Below are 18,778 nucleotides of genomic sequence, written 5' to 3'. Positions count from 1 at the left end.
GATGTAATGACTCACTGATAGGTTTCCTCCTACACCAACCTGTGGTAGCGGAGGGAGCGCCCCAATTAATATCTATATGCAGCAAGATTTTGTATTTTTATAGCACCTCTCCTTTTGCATCGCCAGAGTGACTTACCAATCTCCTTTTGGAGCCCGAATAGCACATGACTGAAGTTTGTGTGAATGTTTAGAAACTTCATTTTTAGTTTAAGGTTGTCGAAGCATCTCACTCCCACGTGTCTTATATAAGCGATACCATCATCTTTACACCTCGGCCAAACGTGCTCATAGACGAAGAGGCTTTGTCTGTAATTCAGTTAAATACTCAAGCAACCAAATCAACCTGTCAGACAAAAAATCCCACCTCCTTTTCATTAGCCCTTAATATCTTAAAATCATTTGATAGCTGCACAATGAAACATCAAATCCCTGGCCTTCTGTTTTTTTCGTGTGATTCTCCGAAAGGCTGGAATTATATGGTGTGAGGCTGTTTGACAGCTTCTCCTGTTAATTACACCACAGAGTTCTCCTTTTTTCTCCTGCTGTTTTCTCTCTCTCTCTCGCTCTCTCTCTCTTTCTCTCTTAGCTATTTTCGTCTGTTCCTCCTACCATCCCTGTGACTGTGTTGCTAGGGACTGTCGGTGGAATTGTGGATGTTTCTCTCATAGAGGGAGCCAAGCTTCGTCTGGTTGACGTGCTTACGGTTGACGGCATGTACGAGGCTCTTGGGGCTGTTTGTGAGGAAAGCAGTGGTAATTTGTAACACCGTTTTTGAGCTGTTATCACGCAGTGAAGGGCACTCAGTTGAAGAAACAATCTGTTGTATTATTTTTGAAGATGTTCTGGATTGTACTTTTGATAAAACATGATTTGGACTCATAAACTGTGAGAATTCGCCATGCTTTTTATTCTTTTTTTAAAGAGATAAATCAATCAATGGAAGTTTTGATTGCTGCCTTTTCTACATTATGCATCAATTGCAGCAAAAAAATGAGCTGTACTGTACAAGGCTGCTAATAACAATTATTGTTATTGATTTTTTTTTTCAGATTAGTTTATTAATTGATTAACAATTATTTACTGATTAGTTTATTTATCCTTACCAATAATTAAAATAACCTTGTCACTACTTTTTAAATTTTTTAGTCAGGAATTCCCCATAAAAATGCTTGCTTTACAAATAATAGAAAAAACTGAAGTATCAATATTTAAAATACATTTATCAGTAATACAAATGTCTATGATTCCAACATAAATTCAGCCCTACAATGTGTAGTTTCACTTATAATCAGAAATGCACTTTTATTGTTAAATTTTTTAATGTATTAGATCATCTTATGGAAAATATGTAAAGGATATATGAAATCATATACTAAACGATATTAAGACATTCTCCTAGAAGAAATGTAGAAATTTTAGCATTGATTAAATTCTATGTGTATTCTATATGAATAGAATGGTTCAGGGTGCATTTTTTTTAATCAGTACTATTGTTTTTACTTGTAAGTTTTGTATAGTGAATATGTCTTTAAAAAATTATTTTATTATTGAAATGCTACTTTTTATGTTGCCATGAATTTAGCCATTGTTTCTGATATGTCGTTAAAACATAAATTATTATATAAATAAATATAGGAAATTCTCTCATTTGTTACATTAGCATAATATTAAAGATTAAAATTAACAAATTAATAAATTAAATTGCTATACTTTTAGACCCTCAAACAAAATGAGTTGATATAAACATTTAATTTGCGCATAAGGTAGTTTTCAACACTGCACAAATGCTCAAGAAAGATTTTTATTATTGTCAATAGTAATAGTAGACAACAGTAGTTTCAGCATTTTTTTTTCTTTTAGTTATGTGTTTTTTTTTTTTTTTTTGGGGGTAACGCTGTAAAAAATCTTCTTTTTTTATATATACTTAAAGGTGCAATAGGAGATCATGGAAAATGTTAACACAGGTAGGAAAGCCATTTATAATGCTCAGACTGAGAGTTTTGATTGGACGTACATTTCTTGGTCATATGCCTTCCACAGAATATATAAACACATTAAGACCACTTAACTTAATGTTTGTTATAGGGATGTGAAGAGACTTTCAACCAGCATAACAAAAAAATGTTTCTGAAGACAATCACCTATTGCACCTTTAATGCATCCTTGCTGAATAAAATCATAATTGAATCAGAAAATTGTCTGGTATTTTTTGACAGGTTTAAGTATTGTTTTTGAATTTATATAAATTTAAGCTAATTAAAGCTTGCAAACCACATTTCTTTTTTTGCTAAACTTTGTGTAGTACAGAGGTTAGGGATCATGTCATATAAATGATAAATGACAATCCTTCCCACGGTGTATCCTGGCTTTCGATTACCTTTCTTCAAACAATACCTGCAGCTGCACTGACTGAGGTTTTCTCTGTAGTGGAGACCATGAGAGCAGCTCCAGCTGAAAGTTCATGCAAATCGATGTCCTCTGCTCTGCGGACATACCTCGCTTTCCTATTCACAGGAAGTGGCCTTGTTTAGTTGAATATAGCCTTTTAAAATGGCCTTGCTGAGCATTTTACCTCAGTTTATTTATAGATGATGGTGCTAGCTTTTGTATATAAAAAGGTGTGCTGTAAATGTGTATTTAGGAAATGTCAGTGAATTTCCTGATGTGAGTGGATAGAACAGCTTTCCTATTTAATGTCATACTGCATAATGTGCATTAGATTGATCGCTTGTCAATTATGCGAGCGAAAGAGAAAGAACCTTTTTTTCTGCTTTCTCTCTTTTTGGCTAAGTTTTGTTAGTTTTCACTGATTTTCTTTTTTTGATGGGCCATTTTATTGGACTTATCTCTCTCAGTGAGCAAGATTTGTTTGATTGGACCCAAGAAAAAAACCTCCATCACACTGTGTTTATTAATAATGAGTCATATCTATAGTGGAGCTTCGGTTGATGAAAGTCCATTGAATGGGCATCTAAGAAAGGCTTCGGAAAATGGAGATATTATTTGTGGAATAGATAAATCTCTCATGAACAATTTCAGGCCATTTTCAATTGATTTTCTTTTTGGTTTTATCAGTTCCTGGAGCTTGCACATAACTCAGGCTTTCTCACACATACTGCAGAGGGAAACTCCATCACTGGCTGGTATTGATTTTTACCCAAGATCCCCAGCAGAGTGTGAGCTTGTCATGTGTGCAGCGGAGTCACCAATGAATTAGCAATGTCTGTTTGTACGTATGATCACAGCTGTTAAAAAAAGATTAGCAGCGAGCTCTGCTTTTCATTCTTCCTTTCTCTGCCGACTGATGATTCATGTGCCGAGGGGCTCCATCACGCAGACCGAGGGGAGGAAATCTGCTGGCTTTTTTAATCTCTGATGCGTGCATCACAGGTGAAATGACACAGCTTCACCGCCTCGGAGATTAGTTCAGACTCACTGTGGTGCGTTTGGAAATGAATGCTGCTCACCTCTGATGAATTGCTGCATTTAAATGAAAGTTTTTTGCTGCTTGTTCAAAAATTTGATGATATAATTTTTTTTCGGGGTTAGCATATTGCACCAACACATTAACTTATCAGAGAAATGTGCAAAAGAAACATTCTCTTTTGTTTGTTTGTTTAGTTTGCTAGTTTTCCAGTTCAGTGCATGGGCAGAAGTGACAAATTTGTTTGCATAATTATACTGATATAATTATTTATTTTGAAGTGGCTTTTCTACCACCACAGGGCTCAGCAATAAGGACTTTTTTTCCTGCTGGCCCACTCAGAATAGTAGCTATAAATGTATGTATGTGTATGCTTTGAATAAAAGCATCTGCTAAATGCATAAATGTATGTGTATAAATAAATAAAAATACTTATTATTAGAGGTAATAGTAGCAGTAGTAATAGAAGTATTTAATTATTAGATTTAATTATTTTATTAATTACTCAAATATTTAAAAGAAAATCTGATTTCCAAGTCTGGCAAAGTTATAAATAATAATTACAAATTAATTAATTTAATAATTATTGGTCATTAGTTTCTGTAGTGAATATCCATGTTTTTATTTATGCTCCGTGGTATTTTAAAATGATTAAATATTTTTGTTGGGAATTTTATTCTTTCCTTTCTTAATAGTTGGGAACTCTGAAATTGATGATTAGATGTAGTAACAATGCATCATTGGCCCAGTAGCTCAAGTGAGAACCATGCTGTCATTCATGTCTTTTCTGCATTGAGAAACATAAATGTATTGAGAGAGAGAGATGGACAGACAGACTGGGAGGAGGGAGAGTGTGAGGAAAAAGAAATATGAAGGCAAGGAAAATGTGGTGGTGCGTGGGAGACCACATCAGCCTCAGTCAGCCGAGTGGTTCCTCTTTAGTGGGTAAACACTGTCTTCCATGGATGATGGATGAAAAATGAGGCGTTTTATCATCAACCACCAGGCAGCACAAACCTGTGTCTGTTTGTTCATTTTTCTGCCATTAAATATTGTGTTAATGCAGGATTATGTTGTTGCTCATGACTTCCTTTGCCCAAACAAAATCAAAGCCTTTTAAATGTAGTCACTCACAAAAAAAAAGAAAAATGAGGCAGAATACCTCCTGCCTGGCAAATAACTGAGGGCAAGAAATCAGCTTTGCCTCTTTGTCTTGCTTTTGCAAATCTGGCTACGTGTTCCTAGTTGTACACATCAAAACAGAAGCACATTTCTCCTTAATTCAACCACAGGTCGCCATTGAAACGGTACAATTTGGGGGGAGAATTAGTGATTGAAAGGAAGGAGGTTTTGTCTGAAAGGGTTGCTTTTGCATGTTGCCCAACTTGCCCTGCACTTCATAAATGTTAATGGTTAAATATCTCAACATGAATATTTTTTTGTGAGAAAAATGTATAATTACTAATGATTACTTTATAATTATGTTATTTTGTTATTTGCTCTGATGCAGTTAGTTTTCTGATTGGTGTCAGATCAGATTTTATAAAAAAAAAAAAAAAAAAAAAAAAGTGGGCCACAGTATAAAGTTATTGCAGATAGTCTACAGGCAGATAGCCTGTAGCAGATTTCATAGACTCTCATGCTGCCCCTTTTTGACCTGAAGTGCACTTTGAAGCGTAAAGGAATGAGATAGTTACTGCAACAACCACATCATTCACATTCTTTCCAGCTCTACGAAGTTCAAATAACAGGACATTGCAGTAGGAAACTCGGGTCGCTTTTGATACTGTGGGAGTTATTTATCAGAGTAGAGACGAAGACATGTTGTCTGCCTCCTGACAGTCCCCCTTGCGCTCTCTCCTCTCTGGAATGAGGTGAGTCACATGCTGAAGCTTTAATCATCCTCCTGTCAGGCCACAGCTGCGTGCAGAGGGGTGGTCTGAGCCAAGCGTCTCGACTGCTCCTCACACCTCACACAACAGGTGTTGTCTTTTTCGTGGCCTGAAGGTGTGACTCAAAAATGGGTCATGACATCAGCCAGCCAGCCGAAGACGGGGTGAGAGAAAGTGCCTTTTTACAGTTGGGAAGAGAGGAAATGACAAAGCCAGTTGTAGGGCCTATAAAAAAAAATAAATAAATCCTGTGTTCAGTTTTAAACTTATTCTTCACACTTCAACAGTTTAAGAATTTGTGAAACTTTTGCATTCTTCATTCATTCATTCTTTCCAGATTTATTTATTATATATATCTGTATCTTGTGATATTCTTCTTTATACAGTAAATGAAATTTTTATGACTGGATTCTGTGATGCCATTCATGGTTTTGGCATTGCAGAATATATAAAGCTGTACAGTTGTGCTGGTTTTGTGCTAGGTCTTGAATGAATGAATAAGGAATGTTTCTTTGTTCTTTTCAAAGGTCCAAAAAGTCTTCTTGGAAGACTTCTCCACTTCTCTGCAGTTTTGTTGAACTTGTGTAGAGGACATTGTTTTCTAAAAAAAAAATGCTTGTCCTTTTGTCTGAAAGGCTACAATTATATGAATTGTTCTTGTGTGTTCAACACTATTGTTTTTCCTTCCTTGGTTTTGCAGAAAGATTTCAAGTGAGTTCAGCCCAGTACCACATTTCATCCAAGCCTCCAGACGTTCTTTATTCCTTCCTTGTGGTTGGAAATCCTGCCATTTCTTTTATGACTTACAGCCGTCACATATTTGGGATTTACTCTTTTGCTTTATGAATAAATCTTGCATATTTTTATGCATTTTTTTTTTTTTTGAAGGGGTCATCTAAAGAGGAACCAGTTCCTCCTCAATCTTTTGGGAGGAAAATTATGATGTACTGTGAAAACGTGAGCACCCAGCCTCCTTCCCAAACCAAAAAGAGAATTTATTAAAATCAACTTTACTTAAAATGTTCCTCTACTTTGTAATGTTGATGAATGTATCCCCACATGATCATAAACATTTACACATTAGCGATGCCAACTTGTTTATGAGAAACTTGATCTGCCCAATCACAGTAAGGTAATGAAGAGAAAGTCAGATGATCTCTGTACATTTCATCTGACTAAATGTTTGTGCCCTTAATTTCAGCATCAACTGCTTTCTGAATCTGTCATGGTAATGCAAGCTTTGCAAAGTGGATGTTATTGAAGTTGGTGGGTGTTAAAACTATATTGCAGTTGAGTCTCACAGCCTGTGTCTTCGTAGAGAAAAGTGCTGTTGCTCATTTTAAGGCTGGTCCACACGGCAGGATAATTAGGCCGATTTTAGCCCCGATTCATCCCTTCCGACAATCTTAGGATGCTCAGATTATCGTAAAATAATCTGATCAAATATTCCTGCCGTGTGTGGTGTGTTAAGACCGCTCTCCTCTGCTCGGAAGAACCTCGGGACCGCTCCGATCTCAAATCGGGGATATCCAACATGTTGGATTTATTTGGCCCGATTTCTTCTCGTGTGTGGTGTCCCCCGAGGACAAACAATCACGCAGCCTGTGGACTGTGGCCTGTAGCCAATCAGAAAGCGAGGTGACGAGGCATTGAGGAAGTACAACAAAATCAAAACAGCCGGCGTATATAATATAACAAATACAAATAAAGTCGATGGGCATAACTACATCCACAACTGCAGTCCACCAGAGTACATGGAAACGAATATATGAACGTTTATTTCAACGGATATTAATCTGTGTAGTACGTATTAACATTTCTATGAGATAAAACAGCAACTAACTCCATGTCATGATTTTGCGAGATTTCCCGTCTGACCTGGGAATGCTCGGGAGTCAAATCGGTTCGTGTGTGATGTGTTGATATTGCTGTGTGGCTGTACACCACACACTGAACGACCAAAACTGTTAGACCCGTGATTTTTTTATCGCCGTGTGTGGGGTATCTCAGGTTTGGAAAATCGTCCCGTGTGAACCAGGCCTTACTTGTGAAACAAGCATTTCTTAAAGGCAAAGCGGGGAAAACAGGCAGCTTAAGTCTAGGGGTCACAGAGAGGGTGAATTTTGTTTCCACAGATCTTTTTTCGGCTCTCTTTTTGTATAAAGATTTGTACTTCTGTGTTTATTTTAGTTCAGCCTTATGTAGATTCTTTAATGAATTTAATTCAATATCCATTCATTATTTTATTCAGAATTAGTTTATTTAATTCTAACCATACACTTGGTTATTGCAGGTCTCGTTTTGAACAGTTGTTTTCACCCCAACATAATGTTTTTCTACTGTTTCCAGCTTAAGCTAACACATCTGATTCAGTTTGTCAAGTGCCAACCAATTAGTGTAGTTGTTAAATCTGGGATCTAAGTTTAGGCTTGGATTGATAGGAATTCCTTTAAGGGTGCTTAAGGTTACAGGTAGATAATTACTTGGTGAACTGGAAATGTGACATAAACAATATTAAATGGTTTTCTACTAGTAGGAGCTATGTAGCCTATATCTAAAATGTAAGATTAAACTTTATAAAGAAGTACTCCTTTTGTTTTTTGTTCTCTCAGTACTTATATTCACCAAAGCTGCATTAAAATTAAACAAAATGACAGTAAATACTTAAGGCTACATAAATGTAAAGACTACATTGTTACATAATGCTGAACTTTCTATTCATAAAAAAGTTACTTGAGCTCCAAATCGGCATGATTTCTAAATTAGAATGATTTTTGAAGGATCACATGACTGAAAATTAAGCTGTGAAAATGTATTCACATTCAGGAAAAATTATGAATGTTTCACAATATTACTGTGTTACTGGGATTCTTTTTAAATGAATGGGAGACTTTTTTCAGATTCAAAATGTTTCTCTGAATGAATCTCTGAATGTTATTCTGTAAATGAAAATTGTTATATCGAAAAGCAATTCTGTTTTCCATATCTGTGTCTTTCTTTCTATAAAGTCTTGTGCTATAAGGTCACATTTTGTCAGAGATTTGTTCCCAGAGTTCAGGTTTTCATTGCCGTGTTAGTCATCTCTGCCCTGCTCACAGTCTCCTTCGTGAAGCTAGTCACCGGTATCTGTCTCATTAGCTGCTTACATGGGATCTATCAGCTTGCGCTGCCCCCATCTGTCATACTTTGGGCTATAATTTGGCAGCTGTGTATGACTAAGCCACAGAGTTCCTTTCGGCCTTGCAGAAGCACCTGTGCTGCAATTTCCAAAATGTATTACAGCATGATTTCTGAGTGTGAACAGACAGAAAAAGAAAAGCACTCTCTCAAAGAATGGAAATACCTATGACCTCATCTACAGTGTGTGCGAGTGTGTGTTGGGGTTGGTGTGCCACCACACCCGGCGCTCTACACACCCATTCCAGCCATTGGGAGGTCAGAACTCACCGGCAGGAAGAAGATTATCTCATGTTTTCATCAGCGCATACAGAGTCTAGCACTCAAATGTGATTCATAAACTAAAAATGTCCAGTGATTTCAGCTGGATGTCTATTGTTTCATTCAACCGCCCTGTTCGGGAATACATTAGTTTATTTTGCTGAAGTAATAATGCTTACTCTTGCTCTTGTGCTACATGCTGTCATCAAACAGAATATTAGGTCATTTGATATTTTTAGCTCTGTACATTCATAATTCTGAATCTTTTACGAAATGCCTGTGTCATCGTGGAGCATTGCTCTTCTCCCAGGCTTATTCTCCTGTGGTGCGTGTGGTAGATTATGTAGGTGTGTGTAGTCATTGAGCTTCAGCTCTTCCATTAAGGTTAACCCAGTGGCACCGCTGCTCTGCACCACAACCCTCGGCAGATGGTTGCCAGGAGACCAAAGAAAACTGACATTTCAGAGCTTCTCCTGTCATATGGGAACAATGCTCATCTGTAGTGCGTTATAATTTAAGCAGTGAGGCCTTGTACACATGTAGAGCCATCTGCTGTATTCATATTTCACCTGTGTGACCATGAACCCAGGTCTTATTTTTAGGTTTAGTCGTTGATACTCTTACAAGGTTAAAGCAGTTTGTTAGGGTTTTCCAGGTTAAAGGGGTCATATGATGCAATTTCAAGTTTTCCTTTCTCTTTGGAATGTTACAAGCTGTTTGTGAATAGATAAGGTCCCTATAGTTGCAAAGAGTTAAGTCTTAAACCCAAAGATATAATCTTTATAAAAGTTAAGACTTGTCTACGCCCTCCTAAAACGTCTTGTTTAAACGCCCCCACATGTATATGTCACGGTGTGGGAAGCTTTGCATAACACCGCCCAAATGTTCATGCAAAGAAAGAAGGCATAAATTTGATTATCGCTGTAGAATTGTTGCTGCTTCTGCCATGTTGTGGAGACGCTGTATTTTGTTGTGAAAGTGAAACGACTTTGTTTGGCTTTCTGAAAGAGGATAGAACTAGCAATCTGTGGTTAAGTTGTATTTACAACACTGTTCCAGAACAGTACAAACCAAATATTTTGATGTGTGCAGCGCATTTTACTGCGAACTAGGACTATTTCCTGGGAGAGTAGTTAACAATGCCAGTGTTCTGACAAATAATGCTGACTCGCAGCCTGTAACTTAAAGTTGTTGAATTGCTTTTGATCATCTCTGCTTATTGCACAGTTGTATCATACTCAGAACCATCATGATGATATCTACTCAGTCTATTTGGTTTGTCTATAGTTGTCCAGTGTTTTGCTCTCCATGGTGGTGGTGGCATGATTGATTTATGTAGTGTAATCTGCCCTTTGGCACAAGCAAGTATATGAACAGTGTTGCAGTTAAAAGCCTGCCACCCTGAACAATGGCTGGAAGTGGATAATAAAGAAATATTATTTGACCAATTTTCTTTGACCAATTGAAAATTGTCTTGCCTAGTTAAAGGAAGCAATATGTTTTTTTTCTTGGTACTTGTTGACATAAACATGCTGCTGACCTCTCATGAGAAAACACTTAATGTTATGATGGGTGGGTATTTCCATTCTGTTTAATTTCTGTGATGCTGTATGGTTGTTGTTGCCATCGTAAAGAGCTTTGTCCCATCCATTGCCCATCTATTTACCTCTTTCTATTTCTCCATTTTATGAATTCTGTATTATACTGTTCTCATTTTTCTGTTTCAGTTCTGCTTTAAGGGATGAGAGGAGGAAGATCAGATCACCTAATGGTCAGCACACATGCCTGATTCAGGTTCACCTTAAAGTTCACATTCATTGTGCAATTATCTATCCTCCGTTCTCTGGCTTCTCCAGCTGAGTGGCTGCCCATGTTCCCCAAGCTTCATTATTTCAGCTAAACTGCGGGTATGCTCCAGTGCTGAGCTCCGCCACTTAACCGTACCATGACCAGTCTAAAGCGTTCACAGACCGAACGCTCTGTGGGTGGCTCTGTTCCCGCCACAGATGAGTTTTATACTCGCCGTCTACGCTTGCCCAATGGAGGCGCGCCACCCCCTCGCAGTGAAAGCACGCACTTGACTGGCACACCTGGGGTTCCCAAAATGGGCGTCCGAGCAAGGGTTGCTGACTGGCCCCCCAGGAAAGATGGCGGCAGTGGAGGAAGTGGAGGAAGTGGAGGAAGTGGAGGAGGGGGTGGAAATGGAGGTGGGGTATGGCACATTACAGTGGAGACGGATTCCCCTTCCACCACCACAGGAAGTGCCCAGAGCAACTTGTCAAGCAAGCTCGGTCACCTGATCAGCCCTCAGGACTCATCCATGCTACGGAACATTCACAACACTCTGAAGAACAAGATGCATAGCAAAGGCAAAGACAATCGCTTCCTCTCACCTGATGGGTATCTCGGGTCTCCCCGGAAGGGTATGCGGCGTATACGGCAGCGCAGCAACAGTGACATCACCATAAGTGAACTGGACGGTGATGGTAGCGAAGGCTGGTCTTTCTCAGGATGGACGCCCATGCATCGAGAGTACGGCAGTACCTCATCTATCGACAAGCATGGTGTGTCCGGCGAAAGCTTCTTTGACATGCTCAAAGGCTATCAGACTGATGCTCCGGACCAGCGCAGCCCTGCCCCTGAAAAGTTAAGCGAATTGTTGACAGTAGCTCATAAACAAACTGCCCTCGACTTGCCCGATGGACCTCTTGGTCCTCCTCGTGGCAGTCCTGCCAGTCGCCTGAAAGAAAGAGAAAAACACATGAAGAGACGTTCAAAGTCAGAGACAGGTGGAGAGTCAATATTCCGCAAGCTACGTAGCGTCAAAGCCGAAGGTGATTCGTCACGTGCGGGTTCCGACGCGGAAGACGGAAAGGCTGATGACGTGGTTCCTCCTCCTAAACCATGGGTCTGCCAGAAAGGTTTTGCTCACTTTGATGTTCAGAGTATTCTGTTTGACCTGAACGAGGCTGTGCAGAGTAGGCAAAGCGCTGTGAAGCGGAAAAACACCACCACTGGTGCCTCAGCTGCAGCCGCAGCCTCGGCCTCCAATACGTCTTCTCTCTCGTCCACACAAAGCGGGGCTTATGGCTCCCCTTGTGGAAGCCAGGAAGAGCTCAACATCAAGGACGGGCCTTCTCTAGACTCAGGGGATGACAAGAGCAACGATTTGGTCCTCAGCTGCCCTTGTTTCCGGAATGAAATTGGTGGTGAAGGAGAGAGGAACATCAGCCCTTCCAAACAGGGCAGTATCGGCAGTGGTGCCTCTAGCTCTTCCAGAGATGAAGAAGGATCCCCTGAAAGAGCTCCCAACACACATTTTAGCAATGCAGGGGTGGCTGTTCTTGAAGCCCCTAAGGATGGCAAGAGTCTCCATCATGATCGTGGAAAGAACAACATACTAGAACATGTGGACTTGGGTGCTTATTATTACAGGAAGTACTTCTATTTGAGAGGTGAGTGTTAACATTTTGCAATAATGGTACATTTGATGTCCTGGTTATATTTTTTCTGTGGAGATATCCATGTATATTAGGGTTGTGTATGGAGTGCTAGGAGTGATTAATAACTCACCCTAATGTTGTTACAAATCGTAAGATTCCATTCTTCTTTGGAACAAAAATGACGAAATTTTTAATGAAATCCGAGAGCTTTCTGACCCTGCATAGACAGGAAAATTACAGTTGAACTTCCAATGCCACATGGACCATTTTACCAATGTCCTTACTACCTTTCTGAGCTTTAAAAAATGTCAGTTGCGTAATTTCACTTTTAAAATTTTGGCAGTTTAATTCCTACCAAAATTAGGGGTGGGAATCACCAGAGGCCTCACGATAAGAAATTATCATGATACTTGTGTCACGATACAATATTATTGCAATTGTAAATATATTGCGATATTCTGCGATATATCACGGTGTTACAGTGCAACTTGAACTTGTACAAAAAAGGGATGCACCGAAATGAAAATCCTTGGCCGAAACAGAAATCAAAATTCTGGATGCGCTTGGCTGAAAACCAAAAATGCTTTGTAATGATTTTCTTATTATTTTATTAAATAATATAAAGTTATTTTGTAAAACATTTTTCATTTAACAAAATTTTAATGATACTGAATTAAAAAAAGTACAAGCCAATAAAATAACCACACTTTTACTGAAAGTAACAATAAAACTGGACAAAATTTATATTAATATTGGTAACATTTTACAATAAGGTTAATTAGTCAACTACTTTAGTTAACAAATGAATAATTTATTAATCTTAGTTCATGTAATGTCAACATTTACTAATTCATCATTAAAATACAGTTGTTTGTCAGATCGCATCGTGGTGAGGAGAGTGAAACATGCGTGCTGAACACTGCCGGGTGGGGTACAGTGCACCATATATTTATTATAATTACATGTAGTCTATCTTTTTGCTCGCATTTTCGGCCATTTTTCTCTTTGATAATTTTTAAAAACGTAGATGTATTTAATATTTAATTTTTAGATATGTAGTTAAATGTTGCATTAAAGTGATTATTTAATAACTTTTCAAATTGACAAATATTTATATAAATTTATCCCACTTTTTTTTATCCCACTTTTTATCCAACTCAATTGGCAGTAGAAAAAAGAAAATCAATTTGTTAATTCTTTACAAAAGTGCAGTGTTGCATTTTTAAAAATGTGTTTAACTTGTTTAGAATAAAGATCTGTACTTAATCATTTATGGAATTTGTTTATATCGCTGCTGTTTTAATGAATTTAATAAATCATTCATTGAAAAATTGTTAATATCCTCAGAGCACTGGAACTACTTGGGTGTCGATGAGACTCTGGGACCGGTAGCTGTCAGTATTCGTCGGGAAAACTTGATGATCACAAAGAGCACGGCCAGCAATACAACTACAGAATCATCTTCAGAACCAGTGGGGGTGAGCACTCATTCACACGGCCCAATTCCTTTGGCATATATAGTTGTTGTAGTGTCTGAATGCAACATGCTTACTCGTGCATGCACATGGAGAATTAATTCTAAGCAGTTAGTGGTGAGTGAGATCCAGGTCTGACGCCCACTGCTATCTTATATAACATGCTAGGTGAGTTCTCTCTGCTAGTGCTCTGCACAGATCAAACTGTGCTCTGACTGGCTCATCACCATACTGCTTCTCAATCACACTGCTTTTGACAGCAGTTTTAAATGGATGGATCTCTCTAATTATAACACAAAGGCTCTTAAATGTGACCTTAGCCTTTGGCGTGATATATAGAAACTGCTTATGATTCACTTGCATTCGGATGTGCATTCTTTGTAGCTAAGGTGACACACAGCCCAACATGGCAATCTTTGCATTGCTATTATGATATAGGCAGATGGGCAGATGTGGTTTAGCTTAGTATAAAAATTTTGTCCCACTCATTACGACATCTTTTCAGGTGTTTGAGATCTCAGAATCATAATGAGCAGGTATTAAAGACGGTAGTATGTTGGATTTTGGAGTACCAAGTACTAATTTTCGCAGAAAATCTTATAACAGTATTTAATACCCACCCTTCGAGTCACACCTGCAATTTTCAAATGTTATACAGATAATTGTTTATGTATGCCTACACATATTTAAAACAATACATCTTTCATATCTTTAACCTTCTGTCTGTAGTTAACAACCTTACGGGGCTCTATTTTGGAGGATGCTGTGCCCTCCACTCGAAGCACGGCTTGGCTCGAGGCCTGCCTCTAAAGGAGGTGTTGGAGTACCTTGTACCTGAGCTCAATGCCCACTGCCTCCGTCTCGCCCTCAACACACCAAAGGTCACAGAGCAGCTGATGAAACTGGACGAACAGGGGGTATTATGATCTTTCCTTCCCTTAAAAATGATATGCTATTATGCATGTGTGATAGTTTGGGGTGTCAATCATTTAATATTTTTTTAAAGACATTTTATTCAAATTTTGTTAAGAAAAAACAAAGTTAAGAATCATCCCCACAGAACATTGGTGATTCAGTTATTTGAATTGGAAACATAAATACATACATATCAATATCTATCTGTCTGTCTGTCTGTCTATATATAGGAAGATATAACAGAATATATATTGACTTGTATTGTTCCTGTTTTGCATGGGCTTATGCTCTTTATTTACTATATGTTCTGCAGCTTAGTTTCCAGCTGAAGGTGGGAATCATGTACTGTCAGGCCGGCCAGAGCAGCGAGGAGGAGATGTACAATAATGAGGCAGCAGGTCCCGCCCTAGAAGAGTTCCTGCAGTTGCTGGGGGAAAGGGTGCGCCTTAAGGGTTTTTCCAAGTACCGTGCCCAACTGGACACTAAAAGTAAGTCTTATCGTTTTGAAGGTTATTATTGCCACTGAAGCATGAAAGGGCTTATTGTGTGATTTAAAACCGCATGTAGCTAAAGGGGCAAACAGCTATTGAATCTTCTGGTCTCCCTGTCATGTCAGTCTAGTAGTCTTTAGGGCTAGTTAATTAATTCTAACAGGATCAACCTCAAATTGAACCTTGCAGCGTATTCTAAATACGTCCCTCCCTGTCAGTGGTTTATTGACAATTGGCGGTTGTGATTAAATGTTATCCTCTGTCTATCCTCTGGTTTGTTTCAAATTGAAACCCAGTACCCTTATTCGAGACCCAGTCATGCATACCGTGCTTGGCAGCCGTGCTCCACCTCTCCCCTGAGGCCATAAGTAATATTGTCTATGATCACAAGCAAGCTTTTAATTCCATTTATCAGACTTGACATTTTACCCCTTACATTCCACCCCTCCACTGCTAGCATGGCCGAGAAGGGCGGCCAGAGTTGTCAGAAAGCTTTGATCTCGGCTTGACGGATTAGGATGTGGTTTTGGAGTCAGGTGGAGTATAGAGATCAGGAAGGAGGGACTGAGGAGAAGATGAGTTTTTTCAACCACCATGGTCCAGAGCGACAGTATCCTGTTTGTGAACAATAGAAAAAAGGGGTCCTTTAAAAGAGCGGGAGCCATATGTTGCCCTAACAAGTCAAGGAATGTTAAATAAATGTGACCCGTGTGATCAAAGGCTTTATATGTATATCCCTTCAGACAAACAGAAAGTCTTTTTTTTTTTTCAATTTAACAATAGAAAAGCAGGTGGTCATATAAAAGCCATGTATGAAAGCAGGGCTCACATTAACGCTTGTCCGGGACAAGTGGATGTTTGGTCCCAACCGGACAAGTAACCTGATTAAAACATCAATAACAAACAATAACTAGGGCAGCACCGAAACTTTGGTGAGAATGATTCTGATTTTATTACTTTCAGTGTAAACGGTGACTGATAACGGAAATGTATTGACCGTATCAAGGTCGAATCAGTTGAGTCTTAGTGCAGCCTATCTGACTTACGGAAAAATCAAACTAAGAGGCGCAACAAACACACAACAAAGAAACAAACATGAACAAACTACTGTGGTAGAAAAAAAAAGATAAATATTCTATATAACACATGATAGAGCTAAGCAACATCAGAGGACCATGCACCAGCACAAATAGCAAATGAGACATTGATTTTATGCAACAGTAGTTCAATAAACAATAGTTTATATTAAACTACTTACATTTTAGACACATAATTGACTGTTTTTGCAAATGAAAATAGTTCTAAGCAAAAAGTCACAGCAGAACAGTCGTACATCTCTGAGCACACACAGCAGTGTGATTAAGTTACTGAATGATTCAACATTTTTTTACGAATTGGTTAAGTCAATGATTCAGTGAGCATTCATAAGAGTCCCTGCATCCCAGTGTGCATACTATCCACCCTATCTGCCTTAAATAGTATTGAAAATTACTAATATCTCACAGAGTTTAGGATTGATCGTATGCACATTGGTTGTGCAGGCAGGTCACTTGCTTTATTTATTGAATAAATAGCCTATTGAACGAATATGTTGAATCAGTGACTCACTCATTAAGACAGCGACTTGCCGCCACCTACTGGTGGTTTGGTTTCATAATTTAAAGTATCATTGCATTTTTCCAACATTTTCATATTCACTGAATATAATTTTAAAAAACTAAGTAAAACATCTTATAACATTATCTATGCATTTGCAATTGTACTGTGTAAATGCATTTATAGAACCTCTATCGTCATTAAACAGTCTGTGCAAAGAAAAGTGACAGTGACGTGACATACAGCAAGTTGGTGTAACCATACTCAGAATTCGTTCTCTGCATTTAACACATCCAAAGTGCACACACAAAGCAGTGAACACACACACACAACGTGAACACACACCCTGAGCAGTGGGCAGCCATTTATGCTCCCTAAGTCCTGGTGATTAGGTATTATTTAGGAGTCAAACTCTCTAACCACTAGGCCACGACTTCAGTGCTTGAGTGTTCACTCTGCAGTGGAAAGATGGGGTTTGTTGATACTGATTTTATTTGAATGGTAACAACCATAAACAGTCTAATTATTCTAACTGAATGTATTGATAAAATTTAAGAATTTGACGTAAATGATGACACATACATTTAGTAAGGTTAGGAAAATATTGCCCTTTATAAAGGTAAAAAGTTTCCTACCAATCAGTTTAAGGCAGATATCACAAATATGCTGATTAAAGTAAGACATCATAGAGCACTATTATGAGACTAATGCTTTAGAACGGATTATTACATTTATGCCAAAAAAAGAACATGTCAAGGCTTAATGTCGAGCTCTGGAAAGGTTAACGTGAGCTTTTTCTTGCAGCGGACTCTACCGGAACACATTCTTTGTACACAGCTTTTAAAGACTATGAGATCATGTTCCATGTGTCTACAATGCTGCCCTACACGCCCAATAACAAACAGCAGGTAAGCTGTCCAATGACAAACACCACTATAAGAATCAATCTTTTTACTTTCACTGTTAAACTACCACACCACTGTTTAAATGTTTGGGGTCAGTCAGGGCTTTTTGGATGTAATAATTTTGTAACTTTTTAAACTTTCTGTTTCATGTTCAAAAATATCAGGATTTCCATAAAAATATTACAGTTTTCAACATTGCTATAACTGTTTTCTACATTGATAAATGTTTCTTGAGCACCAAATCAGTATGTTAAAAATGATATATAAATGGTCATGTGACACTTATTAATGTAGCAATGGCTGCAGAAGATAATTGTGATATTATACTGATATTGCCATCACAGGAATACACTGCAAATTCTTTTTTTTTCTATTATTGTTACAATAAATTTTAGTTGTAATTGCATTTGAACGATGTGTATACTGATCTATGCTGTTTGTGTTTCATAGCTGTTAAGGAAAAGACACATCGGAAATGACATTGTCACCATCGTGTTTCAAGAGCCTGGAGCAAAGCCCTTTAGTCCCAAGAACATCCGCTCACACTTTCAGCATGTCTTTGTGGTTGTACGAGCGCACAACCCGTGCTCCGACAACACCTGCTACAGGTGAGTGGATTGGACATTTATTTAGCTGCAAAAAATTCACACTGAATAAAGTCCAGGTGGATTTTAAAAAATCTGGTAATTTGTAATGGTGCATTTTGCGTCAACCCACACACAATGATTTTCACACACAATGATTTTCATTGTGTGTCCACAGTAGTGATCAGCACTGTACGAAACCGCAAAACCAGTGTAGACCAGAGTAGTAATGAATCGGTTGAAAAAATTCTTTTCAGAATCTTTAACTGCATCAGAGCAGTTACTGAATTGGTGTCTGACTCTTTGTAACTTTAATTCATATTTCTGTGTTGATGAATTTTCTTTTGAAACAGGAAGTTTGGGTGGGTGTTGAACTTTATAATTACATTATTACATATAATTACAAAAAAAATCAATTATCAATCGGTAAACAATTCTTTTGGCATGTTTTTTTTTCAATAGAAAAGACTGAAAGGCTGAATTTGTTTGCTTTTTATTATCTTTTTTTAGGTGGTAGACTTGAACTAAAAGTCACAATTTTGATTTCATGACTGATTGTTCATATAACACTCTCAGGGCCCTATTTTAACGATCTGAAACGCAAGTGTCAAAGCG

General features: G+C 38.2%; 1 protein-coding gene across 1 annotated transcript in view; it reads left to right on the top strand.

The window, feature by feature from the left end:
• The window catches only part of LOC113100466 (signal-induced proliferation-associated 1-like protein 1), a 52,516-nt gene extending 34,312 nt beyond the window's left edge, over positions 1-18,204 (top strand). The window contains 8 exon segments of the mRNA XM_026265200.1: positions 10,482-12,209; positions 13,545-13,610; positions 13,613-13,674; positions 14,402-14,447; positions 14,450-14,589; positions 14,901-15,075; positions 17,479-17,582; positions 18,030-18,204. Of these exon segments, the coding sequence (XP_026120985.1) occupies positions 10,700-12,209; positions 13,545-13,610; positions 13,613-13,674; positions 14,402-14,447; positions 14,450-14,589; positions 14,901-15,075; positions 17,479-17,582; positions 18,030-18,191 (2,265 nt within the window). The 5' untranslated portion in view covers positions 10,482-10,699 and the 3' untranslated portion in view covers positions 18,192-18,204.
• Positions 18,205-18,778: the final 574 nt, after the last annotated feature.

Source organism: Carassius auratus, unplaced genomic scaffold (genome assembly GCF_003368295.1).
Source record: "Carassius auratus strain Wakin unplaced genomic scaffold, ASM336829v1 scaf_tig00217271, whole genome shotgun sequence".
Lineage (NCBI taxonomy): Eukaryota > Metazoa > Chordata > Actinopteri > Cypriniformes > Cyprinidae > Carassius > Carassius auratus.
Note: the sequence above shows the minus strand (reverse complement) of the source record. Positions and strands in the feature narration are given on the sequence as shown.